The 26894-nt window shown below is 41.2% G+C and overlaps 1 protein-coding gene across 4 annotated transcripts in view; it reads left to right on the plus strand.

Annotated features, from left to right (window-relative positions):
* Nucleotides 1-26894, plus strand: part of HERC3 (HECT and RLD domain containing E3 ubiquitin protein ligase 3) — a 48441-nt gene that overhangs the window by 18111 nt on the left and 3436 nt on the right. For 3 of the 4 annotated variants that reach the window (XM_071555831.1, XM_071555829.1, XM_071555830.1), the window contains exons 3-23: nt 938-1097; nt 2528-2604; nt 3205-3426; nt 5731-5822; nt 6811-6941; nt 7553-7713; nt 8201-8277; nt 9028-9152; nt 9698-9757; nt 12018-12129; nt 12657-12846; nt 14508-14671; nt 15186-15299; nt 16561-16584; nt 16671-16760; nt 18516-18686; nt 19302-19445; nt 20728-20894; nt 21305-21371; nt 23125-23207; nt 26371-26554. In XM_071555831.1, the coding sequence (XP_071411932.1) occupies nt 938-1097; nt 2528-2604; nt 3205-3426; nt 5731-5822; nt 6811-6941; nt 7553-7713; nt 8201-8277; nt 9028-9152; nt 9698-9757; nt 12018-12129; nt 12657-12846; nt 14508-14671; nt 15186-15299; nt 16561-16584; nt 16671-16760; nt 18516-18686; nt 19302-19445; nt 20728-20894; nt 21305-21371; nt 23125-23207; nt 26371-26554 (2615 nt within the window). Of the gene's footprint in view, nt 1-937; nt 1098-2527; nt 2605-3204; nt 3427-5730; nt 5823-6810; nt 6942-7552; nt 7714-8200; nt 8278-9027; nt 9153-9697; nt 9758-12017; nt 12130-12656; nt 12847-14507; nt 14672-15185; nt 15300-15670; nt 15820-16560; nt 16585-16670; nt 16761-18515; nt 18687-19301; nt 19446-20727; nt 20895-21304; nt 21372-23124; nt 23208-26370; nt 26555-26894 lie in introns of those variants that run through there. The other variant, XM_071555832.1, reaches the window with a different exon arrangement.

Below are 26894 nucleotides of genomic sequence, written 5' to 3' on the forward strand. Positions count from 1 at the left end.
GTAAGTGGGACTTCAGTAAAACTCATCACTGCCTTGTAGCTTACATGATGAAATCTTTCCTCATCCAGCTGGAATATTTCTATTTATTTAGGGAAGAATAATGAAAAGCAACTTTGTTTCTGTCTAGCATGCAGAGAGTTTTCCATCAGTTGTGTAATATTTCCATTTGTAAAAACTCTGTGTAATGACGAAGATCTGATTATAGATGTTGTAAGAGTAGTTGTAAAACCTGCCTCAGTTGCCTAATGTGAAGTAATGAAGAGAAGTCAGTTGTGGGTATCTTCCAGAGGACTGAGTGATGATGATTTTTTTTTATCTTTTATACCTCATTCTTGCTTTGCTTCCTTTTTATGGGACTCTTTTTAAAGGTGTTTGACAGTGGTAGTAATAGGTTGACAGGTTCAAATCTGTTCCAAGACCAGCATATGGGATGTTATAACACATACACATCAAGCAGTAAAGCAAGGTGTGGTGTATGGGTTGTGGGATGGCCTCCAGCTTTGTGGATGACTCATCTTCATTGGACATGAGAGCTGTGGAAAGTCAAATATGTTTGAGAGGGTCTGCTGATGTCTTAGTCTTGCTGATTCCTGAATCAAAGCCAAGTGAGAAAACCTCAAATCTCTGAAGTCTGTTTGTTCTTAAATAACTTCATAGATAGTTTCCCTGTGTCTAAGACTGACTATGTAGTCTGTCGTTGTGCTTAGGGTCATGTACCTTGCCTGCCTAGGCTTTCAGAAGAGCTCAGCAGTGACATGTTTTCAGTAAATTTGGTGCTTTTTCTCCTGTAGAAAGTATTTTCAAAATAAATTGGGCATAAATGCACTCATCTGAATGGGTCTGCGTACAGATTTGTGCAGACCTGATGTCTGTGTGTCACTCTGAGATGTCTGAGAGATGAATCCTGTGACCACAGAGATTTTTTTGTTTCCCTCAGAGCAAATTGGAGCACTGGCTGGGCAGCACATTGTGCACGTGGCCTGTGGGGAGTCTCACAGTGTGGCACTCAGCGACCAGGGCCAGCTCTTCTCCTGGGGTGCTGGCAGCGATGGACAGCTGGGCCTCACCACTATAGAAGATGTAGTGACAGTACCAAGGTAAATGTTTAACAGGTTCTGGTTTCCTTAAGTAAGCTCCTTGGAGGTGGTACATCAAAGGTTGCTCACCTTTCAGTCTGATGTTGGTGGGAGGGTCACTCTCTCAGTGGGGAAGTTACAATGCACTTCTCGTATGGGGTTATAAGGGTGATTCCATCTCCTTTTCCGTACTGTGCTAGTGTTCCCTGAGCCCCTCAGGACTCAGAAGAGTCCTCAGGAGATTTGGGCAGAACAGACCTTCTGCACATGGATGGTTGAGGCATGGATTCAAGCATAGCTGAATTCCTCAATGAAAAATGCCCCTGATTTGTGCAAAGCGAGGATTCAAAACTAGAAACACTGTGTGTGAGACCCATCTCTGTTCCAATTCCTGTGACCATAGGAGAGACATTTCAAGAACAAGGTAAAAAAATATATGGCTGAATGAAATGGCACTTCAGCTCTGAAACTCTTTTGCAGTATTACCTCTTAGCTGCAAAGCTACTACACCATCCTACTGGAATTCTGAGTAGTGAATGTTGCTCAGAAACTTTGGGATAGTGCCCAGTTTTATTAATTTACTTATTTAATGTCTCTTACCTGTGTCAGAGAACTAACAGGCTTAAGTGCAGGGGTGTATAAAGATGGTGGTAGGGAGAGAGGCCAGTGGCAGCCAGCAAGATTCCTTCATCCAAAGCAGTTCACAGGCGATAGGTCTCAGGTTACCAACATAGTTAAGGTAACTGGTCCCTTTTTGTTTCATGGTGTTTTATCATGCTATGTTAACAGCAAATGTAGTCTGTCATTTGGTCTGCCACTGCAGATGCAGTGCAGAGCAAAAGTTTGGGACATCTCTCTGGGATGGCTGGCATTGTTGAAACAGTATTTAAAGGAAGAGTTTGAATTACAAAAGATTAATGATTGAACTGAAGCGTTCTATGGGAAGACAGTCCTTAACTTGCATGTGGTTCCAATATAACTAGAGAGAGACAGGCTCACATGTCAGTGTGATAGTGCCATTTTAAAAATAACATTTTTGTGAAATAACTTGAACCTTTGACATGCTTATTCTCTGTACAAAGAACTGAAGAGGTTTTGGTGCTATAATTCATAGGAACTGCTAGGCCTCTGACAGCATGACAAATGTCACTGCCTGAAAAAGAATAGGGAGAGAGACACCAAGAACCAGCTATTTTCACCATTTCCAGATGGTTGGATTCAGTGTTATAGCAGGAAATGGAGCTGAGTTAGTAGTCAAGTGTCTGAAGGTCTCCACAGATTTGCTTCTGTTATGTATGGATCTGTATCACCTTCAAGTCTGTGTTCCTTAGTCTCAAAACTGTAGGTTGTGTGTATATGTAAAACAAATATCTGTGTGGAAATCACAATTTTTATCTAAGGTGATACTGTTTTTGTGGACATTTATTCTAAAATAGTTTTGTCATCTTCAGGTTGATAAAGAAATTGAACCAACAGACGATATTGCAGGTTTCCTGTGGGAATTGGCATTGCCTGGCTCTGGCAGCAGGTACTGTAACATTCACTATTAATTACTAAAATTTGTGCTGCTATTTTGCACAGTGTCCAAGACTGCATGTTTCTGCATAATAAATCAAGGACATCCCATACTCTGACTGCTTTGAGGCCAATGGGATACTATAAAATAGGTCAGGTACCATGAATATGGAGGGAGAGCTTTGCCAATACTGTCAAGAAGGAAAACATTACACACAGACCACCCACTGTCTCACTGAGGAATGATGGCAGGAACACTTAAAATCTTTCCATCTTGATGTAGAAAAGTGTGTGTAATTAATTTCTTGGTATGGAAATTATCCTTGGCTATTACTCTTCTGTGTGCAATATGTGGACTGTTCTTTGTTGCACCGTTTAAGTTACAGCAATTGTATGTTGTGTTTTGCACTTAGTTGCTTGTCTGTTTATTTTCTTGGTGGCTTCAGGCTGTGCTTTTATTTTAGCAAAGAATATCCTGCTTGATTTCATTTATTTTTTTTTAATCATGAGGCTTGGGTGGGAGCAAAGCTTCCAGCACTGTTTCTTGTTCATTTTGACAAACTTGCTTTTCTGTTGACTGACTTCTACTGTTCTATTTCTTTCCTTGTTTCAGATGGCCAGTTCTTTACATGGGGGCAGAACAACTATGGTCAGCTGGGTTTGGGCAAAGAATGTCCCTCCCAGGCCAGTCCACAACGTGTCAAGTCTCTTGATGGGATTCCTTTGGCTCAGGTTGCTGCAGGCGGAGCCCACAGCTTTGCCCTTTCTCTCTCAGGAGCTGTGTTTGGCTGGGGGAAAAACAGCTCAGGACAGCTGGGACTAAGTGACGAACAAGGTATGAAAATTATGCTCCTAGGTGAAAAGAAAGGATAGACTACTTTGGCCTAGTGTCTCTTTTTGCATTGACAGTGTATTTTTACTGAATGGATATGTAATGCTCAGCAACAACTCTTGGGATGAGACTGCAGAGAAACAGTCTCTGTCTCAACAGGCTTTTCATACTTTAGTAGGAACAGAAACATGGGGTTTTTTCCCTTGTGGGGAAGTGAAGGAAAATCAAAAAGAAAGGTGTTTCAAGTGTGTGTCAACATGCAATCATCAAAAGAAGGGCTCGTATTCTTTCTCCCTTCTCTCAAAAATGCTTTGTCTGTATTTTGTTTGAAGTTGGTGGAGAGCAAAGGCTTTCCTTGAAGAACAGCAGGCTGAACCCATCCCGCTGTTTGCCAACATGTTTTTGACTGGTGAGCATCTGTATGCTGCAAAATTATGGCAAAACAGAATATCGCATTTTACAATGCTGTCTAGTTTATTTGTTGCATAATTTGCCAGACGCATCCTACAATGGTAGTGTTTTCAAGTGCCCATGTTCACTGGAGCCCAGCCACCAGCAGACTTGAAGTTACATTTATAAATGAGCCTGAAGAGCAGATATGACATTACTGCCAGACTTAACTTTTTCCAATAAAATAAATGAATGGAGGGTTTTCTTTGAAGCTTCAAATCAACTTCTATATAATTTTCTGTGTAATTGCTGAATAGCTTTAAAATACTTGAGTGTTACTGAGTGTAGATGGGGTACCTGGCATGCACAGATAACTTACTTTGCGTGAGTGAGTACAGGAGATGTGCATATTTTTAAATGTTATGTTGCATAATGCAGTAGCATGTAAACACTGTGTGGTACAAGGGAAAAGGGTTACCTCACATTTTGTGTACCTGTAATGGAACAATGCATTTCGACAACCCATCTTACTGAGACATGTTTAAAGCAATTACTCAAAAAACAGCCTGTAGTTTAGCAAAGGAGTCTAATTTTGTCTTGCTTCACGCTTTTAGAGGTATAAAACACTTGTAAAACTTGTAAGGTATCTTGTGATCTCTCAAAATGCTACAGGTTTGTTCTCTTGTACTGTATGTAAACTAGAGCTGATCTACTATTAGACCAGCAATGTTCTTTCCATGTAGCTTGGCAGATAAATGCTTCTAATTTCAACAAAGCTGCAGTTTACGTGTGAGAGGCTTGCTTTGGCATGGGGCTAATCTTAAATGGACAGAATAGGCATCTGTTCATGGGGCAGTGCTGGCCAGGGATCATACTCTGCTTACCCCTAGTGCATGGCAGTGTAGTAAATACATGATATTTATGGTAAGTGAATCATGGTAACACGGTGTGAATTATACTTGGTGAATGTGAACAGTGAAGTCTGCAAACGTGGGGATTCTGCAGCACTTGTTACTTCAGCAATTATGCTGTCGAAAGATCAGAGTGCTAAAACACAGAACAAAGTAAATGAAAAAAACTGCTCTCAATTCTAAATCCATGAAAGTCTGACCATTTTCCTTTCACTACCCAGAAAAAAAGCACCTTACAACTCCTTAGGTATGAATCTTAAAAAGTGGACAACTTCTATAGGTAGGAACCTGGCTTTTTGTTGGTATGAAATAAACAGCTGCTCCTTAATACCTAACTGTTTTGGGGTGACTATTGCTCCTTGAAATGCTTAGCTTTTATTTTTGCATCAGTAAAATCTTGCTTACTGTGTTCTTCCCCGGGAGACACACTTCTAATGATCAGAAATGTCAGAGTGAAAGAGAAAAGCATCCCTTAATGGTTGGCAGTGATTAGCGTGTGCAAGTAGGAGGATCTTCTGCTTAGAGGATGACAACAGAAGGAAAGCTAGGTATTTAAATACACATTGGGATTCAGCTTGTCATGTGTATTGCACAGGTGTCTTCCACATGTCAGGGTTGTTTGTATGGAAAAGGTCTAAGTAAGGTTTTGGAAACAAATGTTTGCAGTCATCACTGAGGAGTCTGAAATGGAGCATGAAGCTGAAGGTGGGTGCAGCTAGGCTGCACTCATTATATCTCCAAAAAGCTGTGCATGTTGAGTTTGTAGAAGATTCCCAACATTTGTGTTCTTGCTCTGGACAATTTTGTTTGAGTCAGTCAAGTTTTTTTAAGAATTGAAGAGGAAGAGTGGCAGTGAAGTACTCAAGGACATGGGTTTTTTCACTGTGGTTGTTACAGTTTCCCTTGTGCTCGTAGACCACAGTCTGAAAGTCAGACTTCCAGTGGTTTTTTCAGATGTGTAGATTTGTGTTTAGGAAACAGCTTATTTTCTTTGTCTTCAATGCAGACCGGGAATCCCCTTGCCACGTGAAGCTGTTGCGGTCTCAGAAGGTTGTTTACATCAGCTGTGGAGAGGAACACACAGCAGTCCTAACCAAGGTAAAGGTGCTAACCTGGGAACCCTGGCTACTGTCTTGCCTGCCTGATGGTTTTTTGCCTGGGTAATGGTAGAAGAGAACAGGTTGACTTACTATATTCCTTCTGACCTCAGTAAAAGAAACTAAATGGAAAGTATAGCCTAATTATTTATTTTGAGATTTATTGCCAACATTGATTCTTTGCTGGTTTTGAAGATGAAGATGTTAATAATCCACAGCAATGATTAGCAAAACTCAGATGAGTCACTTAAAGAAATTAGCTTTGAGGAAAAAAAAAGTTAACATGCACATCCAAAGGGATGAAAATAGTGTTTTGTTGGAAAATAGAGTGATGCTATGCTTCAGGGTAAACTGGAAGCCAAAACGAATAAGTGTTTGAATGAAACATTAATAGTCACTCACAGTATATACAAGAGGTTTTCAGTTTCAAACCTGCTACTTCCAAGTGATTATAGTTTAGTGGACACAGGAGGGAGGTAGGATTTGGAAGATAACTGCTCAGTTCTTGCCTTGCCTGTGCCACTTTGTAGGTGTTGCTTCCTGATTTGGTGCCTCAGTGTTTTCCACTGTGAAATGAATCAAATAGCTGACTTTGGGATTCCTGTGGGAAAAACACTGTTGTAGAAGATTAGTTCTGTAGAAGCTCATGTTCAAAGGAAAAGTTCGCTGTTTTTGACAAAGATTGTGTGTAAAGTATTGGCTACTCAGCCATGTTTAAACCCTGCTGGGATTTCAGACTTACCTGGTGACAGTGGAGGGAAGCTTGTCTAATGCAGGCATACCTAAAGATAATTCTGTTAGTTTCCGATGGGTGGCAAGGCTGCTTGTTTGGAACATGCATTAGCAGAACCCAAGTTTCTTTTCTAAATCCTTTGGAAATCCCCAGCAATCTCTGCCTAAGCTTAGGCTTGTACTGAAACTGGAGTCAGGGAGATGCTGTTGGGTTATGGGTCCCTAAATGGAGACTGTGCTGTTTGATTTGCTAACAGAGTGGAGGGGTGTTCACGTTCGGTGCAGGTTCCTGCGGGCAACTGGGACATGACTCCATGAATGATGAAGTGAACCCCCGAAGAGTTCTTGAGCTAATGGGCAGTGAAGTATCTCAGATTGCTTGTGGCAGGTGAGTCCTGTAGACAGTCAGAAATTTTCTCTGGTGGAGATTAATGCTGATACTGAGTCATGTAGATAGAGGGAATAGTCTTGCTTCTGCATTCTCTGTGTCAAAACTTAATGAAGTGAAATTAAATTTTACTTTCCATGAGAATTTTAAGGCCCTCTAAAGAAGATTGGTTTTTAATTGGGGTTGCACTCTATGCTATAACCTGTAAAAGATATCTTTTCAGCTTAATAATTCAGTAAGACTTCAGAGTAGCAGCCCCTTTGGTCACAGCTTTCCAGCCTGCTATGTTGTTGCCTTTTGATATATACAGGCTTAGCAAAGAACTAAGCTAATACTGTGACCCTGATACCAACCCAGTGCTGGCATAAACTACTCCTTGCCCCTTTCAGCTAAAGAGCTCCATCCTATAAACTGGTGCCATCAGATAGCAAAAACTGAGCATTGGTGCTCCTTTAAAAATACTGCTTGGCACCAGCTTCTGGCCTAGGGGAACTGAGAATAAGTTTTAAGCTGTCTTTGTTTTGATGATTTGGTTTGTTGTTGTTTGTTTTTTCTTTTTGTGTGGCTTTTTATTATTAAACAAGGCCTAAATTTGGACCCATCTCTTACAGACATCATACTTTAGCCTTTGTGCCTTCTTCAGGAATGATCTATGCATTTGGCTGTGGAACAAGAGGCCAACTGGGAACGGGGCACACTCGCAATGTCAAGTGTCCCTCTCCTGTCAAGGGTCACTGGGCAGCTCATAATGGGCAACTCTCAGGGAAACCTGGTATGTACTATACGCAGTTTGAACTTAAATAATTTCATTTCACCTATGGCTGTCTAAAGACATCTTATCATTGTTCTGTGAAATTTCTGGAAATAGCAAAAGAATCCCCAAACAGACTATGGAAATTACTGGGTGATCTTTTGCTTGCTCTGTTAATGTCTATGATCTCCCTTTCTCTTTATATGGCAGAGCCCAGCATTTGGGAATCCTGAGACTTTGTGACATTGTACTAATAGTGAGTTCTGAAGACTTTGTTGTCTTTCTAAAGCCCCCTACTGCAGTTTAAAAATGACAATTTTTCCCTCCTGCCAGACCCTGTATACTTCTCAAGAAAGTGCTATGGTGCTTGAGTTCAGCTGATTTCAACCTGGCCTTCAAAGGACCCACGTGCTCCTGTAGTTGTACAGGCAGTGCAAATGTGGGTGAGGAAGTGCAGTAGGGACTTGCATTCATCAGCCTGTAACACAACTGTGTTTTTCTTCAACAGATGCCTGTAAATACCACATTGTTAAACACATCTTCTCTGGAGGAGACCAAACATTTGTGCTTTGCTCCGAATATGAGGTAAAACAAATGAAATACCTTTGCAAGTCTGCTCCTCTGTCCCAGTCTTCACAAGGCATCTTTTGTTTTTGCTAGAATCTTTTGAAATTGAAGTGTTGCTTTGGAGTCCATTCTGCCTTACAAACCCTACCAGCTGTGGCAGTTGTTACAGGGAGGAGGGACTGAAAGTTTCCTTCCTTTAGAGGTGCATCAAAGCCATTGGAGTGACCCTGATTTCAGTTTGATCAGCTGGAATGGGAGTCCAATCTTTGCTGATTGGAAGTAAGGATTTCCATCTGTGGCACTGGGGTCTGGGTGATTAGTATGTAGGGCCATGAACCACATACACTGGAATTTTGTCAAGTTGTGTGGGATAGAGGGCTCAATGCCGAATTGGTTTTTCTGCCTCTGTCCACTTTTTTCCTTCAAGAAGTGTTTGACGTACACTTTTGTGGCATGGCAATAGATCTAGAATAAATGTACTAAGCCTGTATTTATATAGGGTAGTATTTAAGAGGGCTTTGGTACGTTAGGGAATGATTTTTTGATTTTTTTTATTTTCCTCTTTTTAAAATGTATTTTTTGATGTTTTTTCCCATACCATTTTGTGCCTTCCCTTTTGGACTTCTTAGTAATGCCACAACTTCCTAACCAAACATTTTCAGAGACCACACTAAGGAAGCTATCAGTTATATACTAAAACAGACATTATGGATAGGGAGGAATTGTTTTACAAGCATTGTCTTTGCTGAAATCTGTATCTTCTCACAGAATTCCTTGCCTGCTGATGATTTCCGGACCATAAATGAAACACGTTACACCTGTTTAATAAATGATGAAACTATAGATGTCTGGAGGCAAAAGCTTTTAGAAAAGAACAGTTCTAATTCTGTCAAGTAGGTATTGTGGCACCGGACAAGCCTTTTGTTGAAAGTTCTTTTTAAGTAATTTTGTTGGCTTCCGTGCCATGCTTTGACTTGAAATTTAGCAACATTTTCAAGTGTGGTTCTTGATCGTTTCCAAGGGGAGGACAGTTACCAGTCACAAGGCTGCCAGGTGAGAGCTTCTGAGCAAAACCAGAGGAACCTGAAGCTACCTCAACATTGCAAATGGTGGGTGGGAAATGGATTTTAAAGTTGCCTTTCACTGTGTGCTTAGAGTTCATGAAAAGCAGTGAGAACTTGTGAGCAGACTGATTAAAGTTCTTTCCCCAGTGTGCCCGCCTTGAGAAGGCCAGCATAGGTGGAAAAGAGGCACTGCTAACATTCCTTTCAAAGAGGGGCATTACATGATCATGAATAAGCTTCTTGCCCTCTGTGCCTCAGAAGGGATGACCCTGACATTGTTTCCCATAGAAGGAAGGGAAGAGCTGAAGAGATTTGCTGGGACCTCTATTCATAAACTGTATCTCTGTTTTCTTTTGTCTTCCTCCTGCAAACAGTAATGTTGTTCAGATACTGTCTTCAGCAGCCTGCTGGAATGGAAGCTTCTTGGAGAAGAAGTAAGTGACAAACTTCCAGAAGTGTGCCTTGCCTTAGAGGCAGACTGAAATCCCTTTACTCACTCACTGCAGCAGTGGGATTTGATTTTTCTGATCAGGCAGGAAATGGGGTCACTGAGTGTCCCCTAGAGATGAGTGGTCAGCCCTGGTTAAGGAAGGCAAATGATACAAGAAAGTGCCTGGTGAGTGTACTATAAGGCACAGATTTCTTAGTGTTTACATAACTGTTATTTTTCCTTAAGAAATTAGTATCAAAATCTTTAAAACAGAGGGATAGGAATATGACATTAAAGGAGATGAGTAGTGCCAGATATCTGAGTTAGCTGGTGGGAGCTGGTGCATGTGGAGGTATACTCTAGCACAGGCTGCCCTTGAAAATGCATCTGAGGCAGCATGGAAGCACTTTCCTTCTAGGTGACACCCTTCTTACAAAAGGAGGAATTTCAAATGGGTGTCACCAACAAAAGGCAGTGACAAGGATGTAGTATACCTAGCTGAGTCAAAGGCCGTGTGCTGGGAAGGCTTGTGTTGGCTGTGTCTGTAACTCTTGGAGTGGTAACAGCATAAGATGAGGAGGAGGAGAAATTTTTATGGTGATGTGATGAATAAATGACCTGTAACTAGGTGAAGAAAAGCTTAGGTACTCTGAGTAATCTTTGCATAATATGTTCCAAGAACAACTTGAAAAACAAAACAATTTACTCATTGTTCCTCTGTTTTTCTGCTTGCTCAATGGTTTCTTTAGTGTTGTGACAAGGCAGCATTTTGATGCATCACAAGAGTTGTGTCATGTTGGTTTAAAACACTTTTTGAGGTATCCACATTGTTGAGTCACTTTAAATAGTCTCAGGTCTCCTTTGAATGTGGAAATGAGTGGAGTTTGATTTGATCACCCTAGTGTGGTTGTTCTTCCACTTTAGGAATGTCCTGGCTAATGCAGGACTTAACTTTTACAGAAAATCTTTGATCAGATGAATGATAAATCCTGAAGCCTCCATACACTGAAGTGAGGTGTATTTAACTGTATTCCTTTATACATGAAGTCTTATCTCACGGTACACTTGATAGAAATATCCCAGTATGTCCCTGCAGTATCCTAAGGCCATATAGGCCTGTTTGCAATACAGCATTGTGGTGCACAGATGGAAGAGCAGCTTCTCTGTGGCTGTGTGACTGATCCTGCACCAGTATTACTTGTGCCCAGCTCAGCCTGGAGCACTCTGTACTACAGCATGTCTCTGGGTAGCTATTTCCAGCCTGGTGCCTGTGCTGTTATGGAAATAGCCATTCTACTACAGCAGGCTATGTTTAGCTTCTCGTGTTCTTATAGTCACACCAATAAACTGACAAATGCATCCTGTCTTTAATAGCTACCTTTTCCTTCAGAATGTCTAATAGTGTTGTCTTGGATGAGTAGTGACAGACTTGGGAAATCCTTGGGGTCAGTGGAATTGTAGCAATGATCTTTTTACACTAGCAAGGATTTATGTGCAGCTGTACTGCAGACAGCAGTGGTGAGAGCCTCTGCAGTAGCTGCTGATCATGCTCTTGATGGTGAGCGGGATAACTCACCTGCTGGAATGGACATTCAGCATTGCCAGGGCTGGATGTAAGACTGCTGGGTCTGGGTGTTGGACTGCTGTCCTCTGCAGGCTTGCCTTCATTATATCTTACACAATAGCCTGAGCAAATTGTAGCTTCTCAAGCAGAGCAGGAAGGACAGCATGTTTTCTACAACTGAAGACCATGCAAAGCCTGTTCTCAGCTATGGTTGTTTAGTTTTAGAAAGTTTGAGTGTGGAATTGCCAAAAAGCTACTACTCTGGATATGTTCCTGTTTTCTTCTGAAAACCCTCTTGTGATGTCTTCTTGCTTTTCTTACTGGATAGGGTGGAACAGATTTTGTTGCTGTAGAATTGTTTATGAAGACAACACAGAGGACCCTTGTACATATTGTACAGGTTTCTAAGCAGTCTAGCCTGTATAGGCAGGCTCTTAAGTCAGTGAAAGAGTCCTGGGGAAACCAAAGACCTTGATAAAGTGTTTCTCTGCAAGAATCCCAACTCTAACCAAGGCCCAGAGGAATTCAGAAAGGTAGAGTTATGTTTAGCAAGAAGACTCCAACTTCTACCTTGTTTCTAGTCTCACGAATTCCTTAGAGGTCATTTGTCCATTGCATGCTGTCAGGCCATCTCAATACACAGGTAATGGTGTCTCTTCCTTAAACTTATTTCCATCTGTCTGTGATTTCTTTCTTAAAGAATTGATGAACATTTTAAAACCAGTCCAAAGATCCCAGGGATTGATCTGAACTCCACCAGAGTGCTGTTTGAGAAACTGATGAACTCTCAGCACTCCATTCTCCTAGACCAGGTAATGCATTTCTGAGGGTTTGGGTATTCAAATCAAGATTTTGTACCTCTCTAACATGGAAGCACCAGCAGGATTTTTAGGGAAGGGTTTTATTGCAAATCTAAAGGCCAGACACTTCATGGTCTCAATGGATACTTCTCCATTGATCTGGACTTATTTTGACCTCAGAATATGTCTCTAAGACTTGTTTTTAAGTGGCACTTAATACTTGAATGTCTGCTGAAATTGATTCTGTGTATGTTATAGTTGTAAATACTGACTATGTGTCTATCAGGAGTTGACTAGTTTATGGTTGTATAATTTATTCTAACTCAGACAATTTTGTTCATAACTGCAGAGCTGTGGCATAAAAGCATCTGTGTTCCACTTGCCACTTTTAACTATAATATTTATAGCTTTGGATTTTTTTACCCTGGGATTGATTTTTAAAAGAGGATTTTACCATTTTATCAGTTCTTAAACATCATCTACATTGTACATCTCTATCACCTTAAGTAAGTTGTCTTTTTTGTTTTGTATTCCTCTAGATACTGAAGAGCTTTGAAAGCTTTTTGATTCCTCAGCTGTCCAGCTCGCCACCAGATGTCGAGGCAATGAGGATCTATCTGATTCTCCCTGAATTCCCGCCCTTCCAAGACTCCAAGTATTATATCTCTTTAACGCTTCCTCTAGCAATGGCTATCCTGCGTTTAGATACCAACCCCAGCAAAGTTCTTGGTAAGAGCCTCTTGTTTTGGGATGTAGGTTGCTCTCAGCATCCCACTGGGACACAAAGTATCACCTTTAGGTTTTTTCAGTCACATGTTCATGCTGCAGTTGGGTATAATTTGTTGTAAGTGTTGTTACAAAGCAGTCTCCTAAAAAAGCAGCTGGGAAAGAAACCACTCAAGGAGTCCTCCCCCAAAAAATCTCTGTTCCCATGTAAATGTGAACTCTGAGGAAATTAAGAATGTGCCATGAGATTAAGATATGAGAAGTTAATTACAATAATGTAAAACATGTAAAATGTATGGTAATGTAGATGATAAATGAAAAAGAAAATTCAGGTTTAGAATTGTTTTAATTTAGAAGTAAAATACTGTTTAGAAGAACGCTTTCTAGGGAGGCTGATCTAATGTACCTGATCTAGTTCACCTACATTCAGAAGCTCAGTTCCAGATGAGTTGGCATGCCTCTGTGGGAACATTGATATTTGTATGTTATGAAGATTAAATGATCTTACTCTCTTAAATTTAATCAGATGCTGTTCACTTTAGAATATCCTTTCTGTATAAGGTGAATAAAAGAATATGCTAGTTATAACATCAAGTTATTTTGTCCTTTATAAGATGTGGAAAAACCTTATAGACTTGGATGGTCTGTGACCAAGCTGAACACTTAAACTCTTCTCCCAATGCTCAGTCTTTTAATTTCTAATATTTTTTCCTGTGAGCTTATTTTGAGCTAAACAGAACATATAGTGCTTACTTGTTGTTTGTTAAGCTATTACTGTTCTTCTTACCTTACTCTGTTTCTTAAGGCTGTCTTGTATTAAATATTATCAGGTAAAGTACTGTGTGATACATTCAGACCTCCAGAAGCATCACTCCAGTAAATTTATTTTGAGGTTTACTGATATTTTTCTTTTTTATATTGCAAAAAGGCTTTGGATCCAGGTTTCCTCCTCTAGTCAGAGTAGTCCTCTGTGATTTTTAGCATACAGAAATGTAGAGGATTCTCATACTTCTGCCTATCAGAATCTGTTGTTTTTTCAACACTTGAGAGGATAAGTTGGTGTTTGTTTCTAACAGTTGGAATGATGGTTTCCTGGGCTCCAGCTCCTACTTTGCAGGTGGATTGGTTCTAGCAAAGAAGCTAATAGTCAGGGTCCCTTCAGAGGAGAGTTAAGGGTTAGCTGTCCTTGGAAAGAAAGAAATCAGCCTCTCTAGAGAGGGTGAGTTAGATCTTTAGTGAAGATGTGCTTGGAGACATACTCTGATACCTTCTAGAAAAGTACGTGGTAGTACAGAGAATTGCCCAGGCCACTCCTACCATTCCTAAGACAACTGTCCACAAGATCACAGTATCTTGAATACCAGATACATGAAACAGTGTCTTGAACTGAAGGTTGAAAACCCTCAAATTCGGACTTTGCGCTGATCAGGGATTGGGCTTGGTGATGACAAGGGTGGTTGTCTGAGAGTGGAAAGGGAAGAGCTTTTCAGTTTCTGGTATTTAAATGACTGTCTCACTTTCCTGCTGCTACAGCTAGGGCAGAAATAGGCAAGTCTTCTTCAAAGACTCTTCAGATGTCCTCCCCTCTTTTCAGCTGTAACCCCTTATTTAGAGCTTACTCTGGCCTTTAAATCAGGTTTATATTGATGTGCTCTGCTTTCCAGATAACTGGTGGTCTCAAGTGTGCCCAAGATATTTCCTCAGGCTAGTGGACCTGTATAAAGGTGCAGTTGTTTACCTCCTCAGTGGAAGGAAGACACTGTTGATCCCAGTCCTGTTCAGCAGCTACATTACAGCTGCTCTCAGACTTCTGGAGAAACTCCACAAGGTAAGAGGAAAATCTGGGCATGTGTTGGCTCAAGATGATTCTGTCTTGTCTGCCCTTTGCCTGTTGTCAGGGGCAGAGTGGTCCTGGGCTTTGGCTTGTGAACCATGTCACTGTCCACCAAGATACCACTTGGGAAAGATGTCAGTGGTTTTCCTGAGTCCAAGGTGCTTGAAGATTGCTTAGGCCTGTCTCTAACACTAGAAATAAACTAAAGAATGCTGCTGCTGAGCCACCAGACCATGTGCACTATGGCATCACAAATACCTGTCCCTTGATGATCTGCTGCCACTGTGTTGTTGCTGGGTAGTCTGGGTGAGGAGGAGAGGAGCTAAAATAAGTCAGAAAGAAGTTTATCTTAATTCTTCTTGGTTTGTGCTAAAATATAAGGGACTATGTGGTTTTGTAGAACTTCATTTCAAACTGCTATAATTGATTTTATGAAAGCAAATCTGCATAGTCTAAGAAAAATGCTGAATATATCCTTGTGTTAAAAACCATCCATTCTCTTCACTAGGTAAATCAGAAGGTTAAACATGTGGAATATGATAAGTTTTATATCCCTGAGATTTCTAGCTTAGTGGACATTCAGGAGGATTATCTCATGTGGTTCTTGCATCAGGCTGGAATGGTAAGAAGTTTTATGTGTAGTCATGAAGTATCTGTCCATGTTTGTGTCTCTTGTTGTAGACCTGTATTTTCAATATCCTTAATGACAGTGTAATGTATTCAGTATAGGACCATCTATACATTAAGTCTCTCGAGTCTGAGTACTTGGTGGCTTGACAAAATTGACCTAAAATAAGGTTGTCAGAAGAGCTGGAGCTAACAATATTTAACTAATGCTTGCAACAATCTCTGTGATTATTCATGTGAATTTCATTCAATCCTTGCACAGGGGGATTAATTCAGTCACTGGATCCTTTTAATGTAATCGAGACCTCAGGAGCCAAGTCCTGTATTCTAAAATTATAATTTTTACCCTTTACTTCTGCTGTTTAGGCAGGTATTGTGAATAATGTAGCCAATGATCTTAAAATGTTGCTCTGTAAGAGGAGGCAGTGTGGCGTTCTGGCTAGGGGACTGAACCAAGCCTCAAGAGATGTGGGTTCTATTCCTGGCTCTTCCAGTAACCTGCTGGGTGATCTTGGGTAAGACCCTTCACCTCTTTTATGTCTCACTTTCCCATCTTTAAGAAAGGAGATAACTAAACTGACGTTTGAATATGCTGTGTGGGAACCCAGTGAGATTATTTGATTATAGCAAGGAAAGGAATCCCAAGTGTGGAAAAACATCTGCCAAGGGATGCTGCAAGAGTAACACCTGACTGTAGTGATAATTTTTGTGTGTGTTTTTATGGACTTTCTAAGTGTTGTGTGTGCTTAGTTTTAGTGAGCACAACAATAAAACACTGACTCAAATTTATGTAAGCAATAGTTAAAATTAGTTAAAAATGTGTTGATGTGGCTAATGATGAGTAATTTGCATTGCAGGGTGTTCTTGTATTGCCATGTTGTGGCCTTATGGTCTCTCCTGTTGTTTCATATGGTTTCTGCCTTGAGGGTAGTTTTTTTGGTGTTCTTCCTAAGAGTAAGTTTCACCTATGGCAGGCTAACATAGGCTCCGATGCCAGTTAGTCCTCCTGGTAACATTTGAGGTTCATGTTTTGCATTACACTTGTGCATTTTCCTGAGACCAAGTTCTCATGCTTTTCTTTAAGAGAAAAAAAAATGGGTTGTTGGTCCCAGAGGAGAAAAATTTATTTTTGGTCACCTTTGAACTAATCTGTCAAAAAGCCCCCACAAATATTCAAAATACACAAAATAAACAAAAGACACAAAAATCAGAAGAGTAAAAGATTCTCATACTTCTCTTTTTTTTTTTTTTTACAGAAAGTAAGGCCATCTATCATGCAGGTAAGAAAGTTGTTTTTCATTGCTCTTATTTAAAGAAGTGTTCTGAAAGCTGTAGATAGGAGCCAATCTGCCTGCCTTTCTTGCAGGATGCTGTGACACTCTGCTCTTATCCCTTCATCTTTGATGCTCAGGCTAAGACCAAGATGTTACAGACAGATGCAGAACTACAGATGCAGGTGATCATTCTCTCTCCCAATTTTCCTGCCACATTTCTTTCTCTGCCATTTGCAATGGTGCTTGCATAGGAAGGGTGTTGACAGGAGCTGCTGTGTGCTGCACATTACTGTTTCCATGATACAGCAGAGCAGAGTAGCTGGAGAAACACTTTGCCCTGGATGTTGCAGAGACAGTGCTTGGTGTCGTTCAGTTCAAAATGTTTGTTTGGCAACGTCAGAACTGCCAGATGTGCATGTGGTGAAAATACAAACTGTAGAGGGAAGGAGTAATTACATATTTATGATAGTCCAAGGATAAGAAATAAAATGAGGTCTTTATTAGAGGAACTAACTTTAAGACTGGAGAAGCAGGCAAACTTTCAGGTAAGTAGATGCTTTTATCAAGTTTCTGCCTGGTGCAGGACTGGTTGTTACTTCTAACAAACAAGTGATTGTTGAGGACCAGTTCCTGACAATGTTTGTGGTTGCAAGCAGGAGCTGTTGTCAGCAGCCCACCTGCCTGATTGCAGTGAGGGGCACAGACCTGAGGCCCTCCAGGAGTGTGTTGGCAGGAAGTGTGGAGCTGCAGCACCCTTACCCTGTAGGTGGCAGCCAAGCCAGCTCACAGCCAGGCTGTGACAAGGACAGCTGGCCTCTGTGCCAGTGTAAATGTCCCAGCGCCAGGCACTGCTCACACAGGGGCCCTATGAGGGAGGCAAAGCTTTGGCCACTGACACCTCATCCAGTGCAGCTGGGTCTGTTACTAGTCTCATCCTTTGTGAAATGAGTTTGCTAAAGCCTTTGGTTGTCAGGTTCCTTCAGGGTGGAAAACTCATCAGAGTTACTTGTGGCCATGGTGCTGGTTCCAAGCAGTACCTGTATCTTAGGCCTTCTATGGCTGTTTGGGTACATTGCCTGCAGCAAGGCAGAAGAGGCTCAGCCTATGCTCAGATGCTGCAGTCACCTTCTGCTTTCACATTGTCACCCTCTTGCATATGTGTGTGAGCAGTGCACTGCTGAGAGGAGGATATCAGCCTTATCTTGGCAGAACAGCTGCCCCAAGAGATAGGAACTTTGGGAAGACAACCACTTAGAGGTCAAAGAAACCAGTAGTTTTATGAGTGCTGGAATGGAGGAAGCCTGGTTTTCAGTGGATTTCTGTGTCAGGTTTAACTGACTTTGAAACTGAATTTTCAAATATGAATTTGCCATTTACTATGGACAATGCATGAAAAGAAATATGTGTGGCCAAAGCTTTGACTAGACTTTGTGCCCAACTCCAGAAAATCCATGTGAATGGAGGGGCTTGAATTGTATGGGATGGGTTCCTTGGTGCCTTGCCAGATGCAGTTGTCAGCTGACTCCTTGCTTGGTGTATTTGTAGCACTGCTTTCCCTCCTGGACTCTGACTCTCCTCAGGGTATGTTCACACTGAGTTTCTTGACTCGGTCAGAGCATAAGTAAAGCCTCTTCTTACCACCCACCTGCCTAATGTAAAAAAAGTGTCCAGAAATTTGATCTCTCTGTCGCTCGAATTTGGTGAATTGATCAGTCGACTGAAATAGTGTAGATGTGGGAAATGTTGGGGGAACAGGTAGGCAGGTAGGCATAGAGTAACACATACTTGTGCAGAGTGAGCATGTGATTCTTGAACCCTGGGGAAACCAAAATAAAAGTGTAACACATAAGGAACACCAGGCAGATGTTAACTGCTTTCCTTTCATAGGAAGAAAGAAGTTGAGCAGTGACTGGTTTTCACCTCTCTTTTGTTTACAGGTTGCAATAAATGGTGCAAATTTGCAGAATGTCTTTATGCTTCTCACCCTGGAGCCTCTGCTCGCCAGAAGCCCTTTCCTGGTACTTCACGTTCGCAGGAGTAACTTAGTTGGTGATGCTCTAAGGGAGCTGAGCATCCATTCAGACATTGATTTGAAAAAGCCTCTTAAAGTAAGTTTTCCACATGTCTTAGCACCCAGCAAACATTTCTGCAGCCTTTCAGACATTCACACTACCACCTCACCAGTGTGCAGTAGTTTGTCTGTAGGAACACAGGAACACTTGGTCTAATCAAGGCAAAGGTTGAGTCTTTCTCTTTTCTGAAACTTGTGTTTTGGCAGTGAGCAGCTTACGAGAAGGTGAGCAGGGGGTTTATTCTCTTTTCACAGTGTGTCTAGTGTACAAGGGGCAGGGGAGAAAACATTTCTATGATATGGAGTCTCTGGTTTGCCTTTCTGCAGGAACAGGCTATTTACAATAGGACATGTTTTTTCTCTGAGTGATTGCTACAGCATTCAGTAGCTGCTATCATGTTACTACTTAGGTTATTGGGATAACAGGTGGTTATGTATGATTTGCATAAGGAGTTAAACATTTTCAAATTATCTGATTTGCCACCCCCTGTTCCCTTTCTGTCCCTGCAACCAGAGCACCGAAATGAGCTCATAAGTTGTAGTGGGTTTGGGTACTTTGAACAAATTGCTTTGCATAGTTTCCAATTAGAAAGATGTCTGATTCACTCAGTTTCAGCTCTTGCATCCCTGTTGTTGACCTTCTTGTCTACAGGTCATCTTTGATGGTGAGGAAGCTGTTGATGCTGGAGGAGTGACAAAGGAATTTTTCCTCCTGCTGTTAAAAGAACTCCTCAACCCTATCTATGGCATGTTCACTTACTACCCAGAGTCAAACCTCCTGTGGTTTTCAGATACGGTAAGCCCTTGCCCTCTGTACATGCAGGTTGAAATAATATGCTGCATTTAAATGGCTAGGGAGTTAGTGTCAAACTATGGGAAAAAAAATTATCTTCCTGTCTTTTTCCACCCACAATACAATGTGAACTCTATTTTCAGTTACTGTAGAGAGGTCCATTAACTTTAGTAGAATGGTGATGGTTGTGCCTGTTAAGGAGTTGGCTCTTTCTTTTTATTCTTATCCCATAATAAAACTTGTATTAAGGGTCAGATGACAGTTAATAAAACTCTTGTTATCATGAATGTGACTGTCATGTGCTGTTGTACAGAATGAGAGGTTTCGGTGGTAATGGCATTAGAATTCTGTGCCTCCCTTGCTGTTCACATAATTACAACCAATCCACTTAGTCATGCATCACTATCGCCTTCAGGATCTAAACTTGTTAATGCTTTATGCAAGGAAGCTCTTAATGAGCAAGAAACATGGTTTGTAGTGGAAGGTGGCTGGTGTTGGGAGTGTAAGATCTGTATGTGTCAGATAGCATTATGCTGGAGATGATGGTTTACGTCCTTTTTTCACCTTCCTAGGTAGCAAGGTGGGAAATGATGTTGTCAGTCTTCCCCTAAGTTGTAGCTGCCCTGATGGGCTTCTCTTTTTATTTATTAATTGTATTTTACAGGGAAGGAAATTACTTGGTATCTTTTGTAATTTATAAACAGTATTATACAGCCACCACTCCTCATGTTATTACTATAAAACAAATCTTTTGACACTAAGAATAGTGACAGTGAAAGCACTGAAAGTGAGTCACATATTTAGAACATTCAACAAGCATAGGCAGCCAGTCTGTGACTTACATACCAGTGTGAGAGTAAATATGTGAAGGAATGAAAGCCAGTATGCCAACACCTCTGCTGGTATATTTGCCTGGATGGCACTGTGGTTATGCAAAAGCTTTTATTTGAAAATAGGATGGGTGACAGGGAGAGAATTGAAACGTTGTTAGTGTCTAAATGCAGAGGTATATAAAAAAGGAAATGAAAGGCAGATAACGTGGAAAGCTGCTGTTGCTGTTTCCACAGCTAACCATGGCTTACAAAGTATTAGAATGTGGTTTCTGAAGCTTTCTTTCTGTGCCAGCAAGGAGTTCACAACCAAACAGGGACCTAATGGGAGCACTCTGATTTTTGTCCCAGTTGGAAAAGCAGGGTCTGCCTTCTTAGTGCTTGGAGGAAAGGGGTACTGTGCATTGCATTAGTGACAGTGTGTCTCATCAGCATTTCTCTGTGTGGTTTTGCAGTGTTTTGTAGAACACAACTGGTTTCACTTGATTGGCATCATATGTGGTCTTGCAATATACAATTTCACAGTGGTAGACCTTCACTTTCCCTTGGCTCTCTACAAAAAACTCTTGAACGTGAAGCCCTGCCTAGAGGATTTGAAGGAGCTATCCCCTACGGAAGGAAGGTATGAAAAACAAAATTGACAGCTTCTCTGGGAAGGGAGACTTATTCAAGTGAAACTAGAAATGTCAAACTACGTAAAAGCTGATCAATTAAACTCTTGGTCCTTTTGAATGACTGACTGATTTGGGGGACTGTGATCATAGCAAAATATATGAGTTGGTGGTGAATGCCATGTAAGATTGTATTGATAATTTCTGTGGATCGGGATTTATCCTGCTTCTAACAAAACATCTCTTTATTTGAGGTATATTTCTTTCTTATCCCCTTTGGGTGACTCAGATTCTCTCTCTTGGAATCCTGTCCACCAGATGTATGATGCTATTTACTTCTGCTGAATCTGTTTTCCCTGTTAGATGTATGGCTTTTTAAATACCTGTTTTTTCCTCATTTCTTTCCTAACCTCTTATATAGGAGTCTTCAGCAACTTCTAGATTACCCAGGGGAAGATGTAGAAGAGACATTCTGTTTGAATTTTACAGTAAGACAAATTTAACGTATCAGTTCTGTGATTATGGTACAGTTGAAGCCTGTCTATTTACTCATGTACACTATGATTTATTCCAAACTATGCCTTATAGCACATACCCCATCTTAATATCAAAATGTTTATTGCTGTCAGCCTCTTTTGCTCTTTTGTATGTGGTCCTGAAAACTGACCTAGTAAGTAGATTAAGCAGAGTGGTTTTGAAAATAGCCTTGTTGACACTGTGGCATGTGTCTTAAATGCCACTGGTTAACTTCTCATGCTAGATAGTGACAGGTGGATTCCTAAATCCTCCTTGAAAATAGAAGTTAGATTTGCACATCACTAGGTCAATTCTTGAAATGCTAACACAATTAGAATCTCCTTTGCTGTCCTAATATTAATATATTTTTAACTTGAAAGTTTAGTGTGTTGTTGGTCAGACTTCCTTAGGAACAAAATGCTGGAGGCTTTTGCTAGGAGACATGCTGAGGTAGTCAGCTTTCCTGTGCTACTGCAGCAGTGAAAGAGTTTATAGTTTTTTATAGCCAATAACCTAGATGCAATAGTTTCTGTTACACAGTGGAGATTCCCTGAAGTTAAGAGTTCAATATTGATAAACTTGTACAGATATGGCCTTCAACATGTGCAAAGATTTAGAACCTCACAAAGAGAAACAGCATTGTTGTTCTCCATCTGTGTTTTCCTCTGATTCTGGCAAAGAAAAGCCTTCCATGTTTCAATGTCTTTACGTGAAAGTCCTTATGCTCTAACAGGTTTTGAGTGATGAGTTCATCTTAAGCTTGATCAGGGTTTTTGCCCCTCTCCAGGCCCTGCCCTGGGGTAAAAAGAAGGTACATGAAACTGCTCCTCAATGTGAAGAACCTTGCTGAGCTAGGAGCGTGGTGTCCATTTCCTTGTTTCATAAATGAGAGCACATGAACTTTCTCAGACTTACATTTGACTGTGTCTTCTGCAATACAGAGCTGTAATTTGGGATAAGGTAATGAAGCCATAGTGATGATAATGCAGACTGTGTGAAAAAGGATACCTTTGAAGTAACACAAGAGACTTGTCTCCATTTTCTCTTTTTCACACAAAAGGGCATTCTTACTCTTTTTCTTGCATTGTACACTGCATAATATATAAAGGCATACAGATTTATCTGTGAAAACTTTGGCATGATTAAATAACTGATATCCCAAACCTTGACATTAATAACTCATCTTGCATGTCGAAATCAGAGCCTCTTTTGTAAATGGCAACTTGAATTTGATCCTTTTTGATTTTTTTCCAGTAACCAGTTAATGTGCAAAATACAGCTTTGTACTGGTGCTATCCTAGGCCAGACAAAAGCAGGAAGATGTCTGCTGTCATGTCATTTTCCAGTGAGAGCAGATGAATTAAGCTACTGAGCTTCAGTTATAAAAAAGGGCTCCTTTTTATTGCCAGAACATGTGGACTTAGTTAAAAACAGGTTTTTAGTTATCAGTCTCTTGAGGTTTTTCACAGGATATTTACCTAGGAGAATAATGTTTACTTCCTTTTTTAGTTCACATTTAGACTTAATAGCAGTCTTACAGCAAGTATAGGTCATAGAAGGTAGGTGTGCTACACAGAGCGGAGAAAAGAAGTTTCTGCATATACAGTTTTCTCTGGCCCACCCTTTGTATGCCAGTCATCAGCTGTGAAAGGGAACTCCGTATCTTTCTGTAGGCATGTGCCCTGGAAAGTACTTCTGGTAAAATTATTTCCTGGTTTTGTACAGATCTGCAGGGAAAGCTATGGTGTGACAGAGCAGAAGAACCTGATTGAAGACGGAGATAAAATTCTGGTGCAGAATGACAATAGGTAAGTGGGGCATATGTGGTGGTGGGCTCAAACTTGTGAAGAAGTCAGGTGCAATGCCACAGAAAACTTACCTGAGGTGAAATGTAGGAGAGAATTAGAAGTCACTGCAAGTAAATTCTAAGACTAGTTGTTCAAAAGTTACTGGGCACTAGTGGCACTTGAACGAAATGCAACTTTTCATCATCTTTCCACCAATGTTTAGAAAATTTCCCCCCACACTTTTGGGTGAACATCTTCCATATAAAAGGCCTTCATATAGACCCTTGGCAGTTTTCTCATTTTAAGTAGAGCCTGCAGTGTGATTTTCGTTAATATCCCTGATGGCTCAGACAGGAACTATACATGACCAACAACCCGAGTCTGGCAAACTTGTTTATACTCTTAATTCTGGAGCCGGAAACACTTTCCCTTGAGTACGCCCTGACCACCATCCCTGATTAGAGCCATAAGGACCTACTGTACTTGGATTCCTTTCCATTTGACTGAACACCCCTGAGTTATTACTAGCACAGCTACCATTTCCCCCCCTTTTTTTTCCAGCTGCTGAACTATTTTCTTCTCATAATCCTGTAATGGGATTTCTACAAATGCCATTATTACTTGAAGTGGTGTTCAAATTCTTTCTCTGCTGGCAAAACATTGTGATCCAGTGACCACTCAGCAGCATGGTTAGGGGCTTGTGCAAGGATTGCTGAAAACCTTGCTGGCAACACTGGAGGTGAAGTCATTTCCTATTAATCTGATTATTTAAAAGGGTTCTGATTCCGTCCAAAGCCATTACTGTAACAAAAGCTTTGTTTGTGTTACCTCCTTACCTACCTTACTACTGCCCAACATGGTACAATGACACAGCTAAATAGCTGCCTCCATGGAAAACCTGCGGGGAGATGGAGCAGTGTAATTTTGTCTCCCTGCAAAGTGAAGATGGACTTCGGGTAAATAGTGGAGAGTTTAATCTACCCTTGCAACAGTGAAGGGAAAATGAAAATGGCAGTGATAGTACCCTTTAGGTGTTTAAGCTGGGCACATACACTCAAGAGGAAAACGGACATTTTTCTACTGTATGCCATACAGTACAAAGGAACAACGATTTTAGCTGAGCAAATGTTTGGGAAGAGCACCCAGGTTAGCTCCTGCAGCTCTTCATTAAGTCAGGATAGAAAACATGAGAAGAAGTCCTTAAGGAGAAAGGCTAGTGTGTAGCTCCACCGGCTTAACATTCCAAAATTCAATTGCTTCGTCTTGACTGGAGTTTTGAACTCAAGCTAACCTCTAAATCCAAGTCTAGACATGGCTGTCAATTTACCTTACAGTGCTTAATGACTTCCTCCACCTTTACATTTAGAGGCTAGGGACCAATTTGGTGCCCTGATGGCCTGAATAATTTGCTATGTGCACATCTCTGGGCATTGCCCTTCCCATGTGAGGAAAGTTCATTGGGAACTGAAGAATGCACAGGATTTGTTTTCACTGAAAAATGCCAAGTAGGAAATACCAGCATTTTCCCTCTCTGCTTTGGAGTTCATAAAATGTTCTTGGCAAAGAGTTCGTGACCGTAACAGCCGGAGAGGTATTAAGCAATAGTTAAGTGCTTAATCAGCTTGGATTTCCCTAATGCTCAGGTGACTATTGGGAAAATTACAATAAAACAAATGCACTGGAAAATAACTCCTCCTTTTCTAAATGATTTCTTATTCCAAGTTTTCATTTTTGTTAGTCTGCTTCCTTAGATATTTTTTACTTTCTCACCCATCCCTTGCTGCTCTTGCATACTGCGTGTTGAGAATTCCTCCACTAAAAGGCCAAAATGCCTCTTTCAGTTGTGACCTCCTCAGCTAGAGATTGAGGTATTGGATTCTATGCTGTTCTCTGATATGCTTATCCTTTGAGTGCAGGTGGAGGCAGCTCTTAAACATCAGGCAAAAATGATGCCTCCACACAGAGAGGTTTCGTGTCCCAGTTTGCCACATTGACTGCTGCCCTATTCAGGTGTTTAAAAAAAGTAAATGTTGGGAAATACTGTAAGTCATTGCACAAATGAAATTCTTGTGTTGCAGTCGGATCACTGTGCTTCAAGCATAGGAAGAAGAGAATAGAATTAAGCTGTTTCACCTCCCAACAAAATCCAGAGACTGCCACAAGTTTCTTGGTAGTGACTGCAGAATGTTGTTTCTACTCTAATGCTGTTCTTGGGAACACTTGAAGGAAAACAGGGTTGTCATTCTGACAGGAGTCATTCTCTTTGCCACGTACTCCAAATGCACAAGTCATGTGTTTATTTAACCAGAACGCAAAGGCTGAAGAGAAGGTTTCTGTGCTTTCTTAGGCTGTTTTCTTGCCCTGTAATGAGGGGTGGTGATTTCTTTTGGTGACACTTTGGGGCCCGAGGAAGGGTCATGCAGTTTTAGATGTGGACTTCAGAGCAGGATTTCCTCAGTCTGTCTGGGGTACAGCTTTGGCTTTGAAAGTACGGAACCGCTGGTGAGACTCACTGGGAACTGAGTCAGCAGGAAAATCCTGAAATTCTGCCTCTGAAAATTCACCGAATGAGGGCTCTGTGAGGCTCCTGGTTTTGAAGGTGATAGTCTGATGGGCACTGCCTGTTCCCTCTCCCCAGCAGAGCTTTGCTTACAGCAGCCTGACAGTCTGAGATCACGGTGGGTGGGCACAGACCCCTGTGCTGAGTAGTCTTGGGCACCTGCAGACTGAGGAGGGCCATAGGTTATTTCCTGTACTTCTTAAACAGTGTTGCAGGAGCTGGGACTGGGTGTGAATATGTTCATTTGGTGACTGCATCCTGCTGTTTGTTTTACACAAGTCTCTGCAGGTCATGGGTCCCATAAGGAAGAGGGTTCTGTTCCCTGACAGCTCCCCAGTGTTTGCTGTCACTCATTCTGTGGGCAGCTGGATACAAAGCCATTGGGTGGGTTTATTGGTAGTACAGAACCTGAGCTGCTGGGGAATAAGCAGACATATGGTGGTACTTGCTGCTGAATATTTTGTCCACATTGCAGCGACTCCATGAGAGGGCAGTGGGTTGACCTGTTGGAGATTTGGGTTTGCAAAACATATTACAGGCAGAAATAGGCAAACTTAGTAGTGCTGCTGCTTTGGCAAACAATTAAAAATGCTTTCCTTTGCCTGCTTTCTCTCAATACAATAGGGAAGAATTTGTTGAAGCCTACGTAAATTACATCTTCAACCTCTCCATTCATGAGTGGTACACGGCCTTTTCTACTGGCTTTCTCAAAGTGTGTGGTGGGAAAGTCCTGGAACTCTTCCAGCCCACAGAGCTCAGGGCCATGATAGTTGGAAACAGTAACTACAACTGGGAGGAACTGGAGGAGGTAAAGCTTCCCTCTTGTTTTTTTTTTTTTTCTTTTCCTCAAGTACCAGGATTATGCAATTGTATGTGGTGGGCACTAGGCTATGTCATGAGATGTGATAAGCCACAGATGTCTTTTCTTTTTTCCTTTATGTTCCTTGTACACCTTGCTGTCATTCATATAAAACATTGCTTACTGGGCTGTCCTGCTACTGATAAAGCTCAGGGAGGAAATTCCAGATGAGGAAGGATGGGGAGGAGGACTTCATCTGCTGGTTGTAGGGATGAAACCTGAGACTGAAGGGAAGACACAAAGTCAGTCTTTACCTACAGTGAAACTCCATTGCACAGGGTCAAAAAGT

The sequence above is a fragment of the Pithys albifrons genome, chromosome 5 (assembly GCF_047495875.1).
Source record: "Pithys albifrons albifrons isolate INPA30051 chromosome 5, PitAlb_v1, whole genome shotgun sequence".
Lineage (NCBI taxonomy): Eukaryota > Metazoa > Chordata > Aves > Passeriformes > Thamnophilidae > Pithys > Pithys albifrons.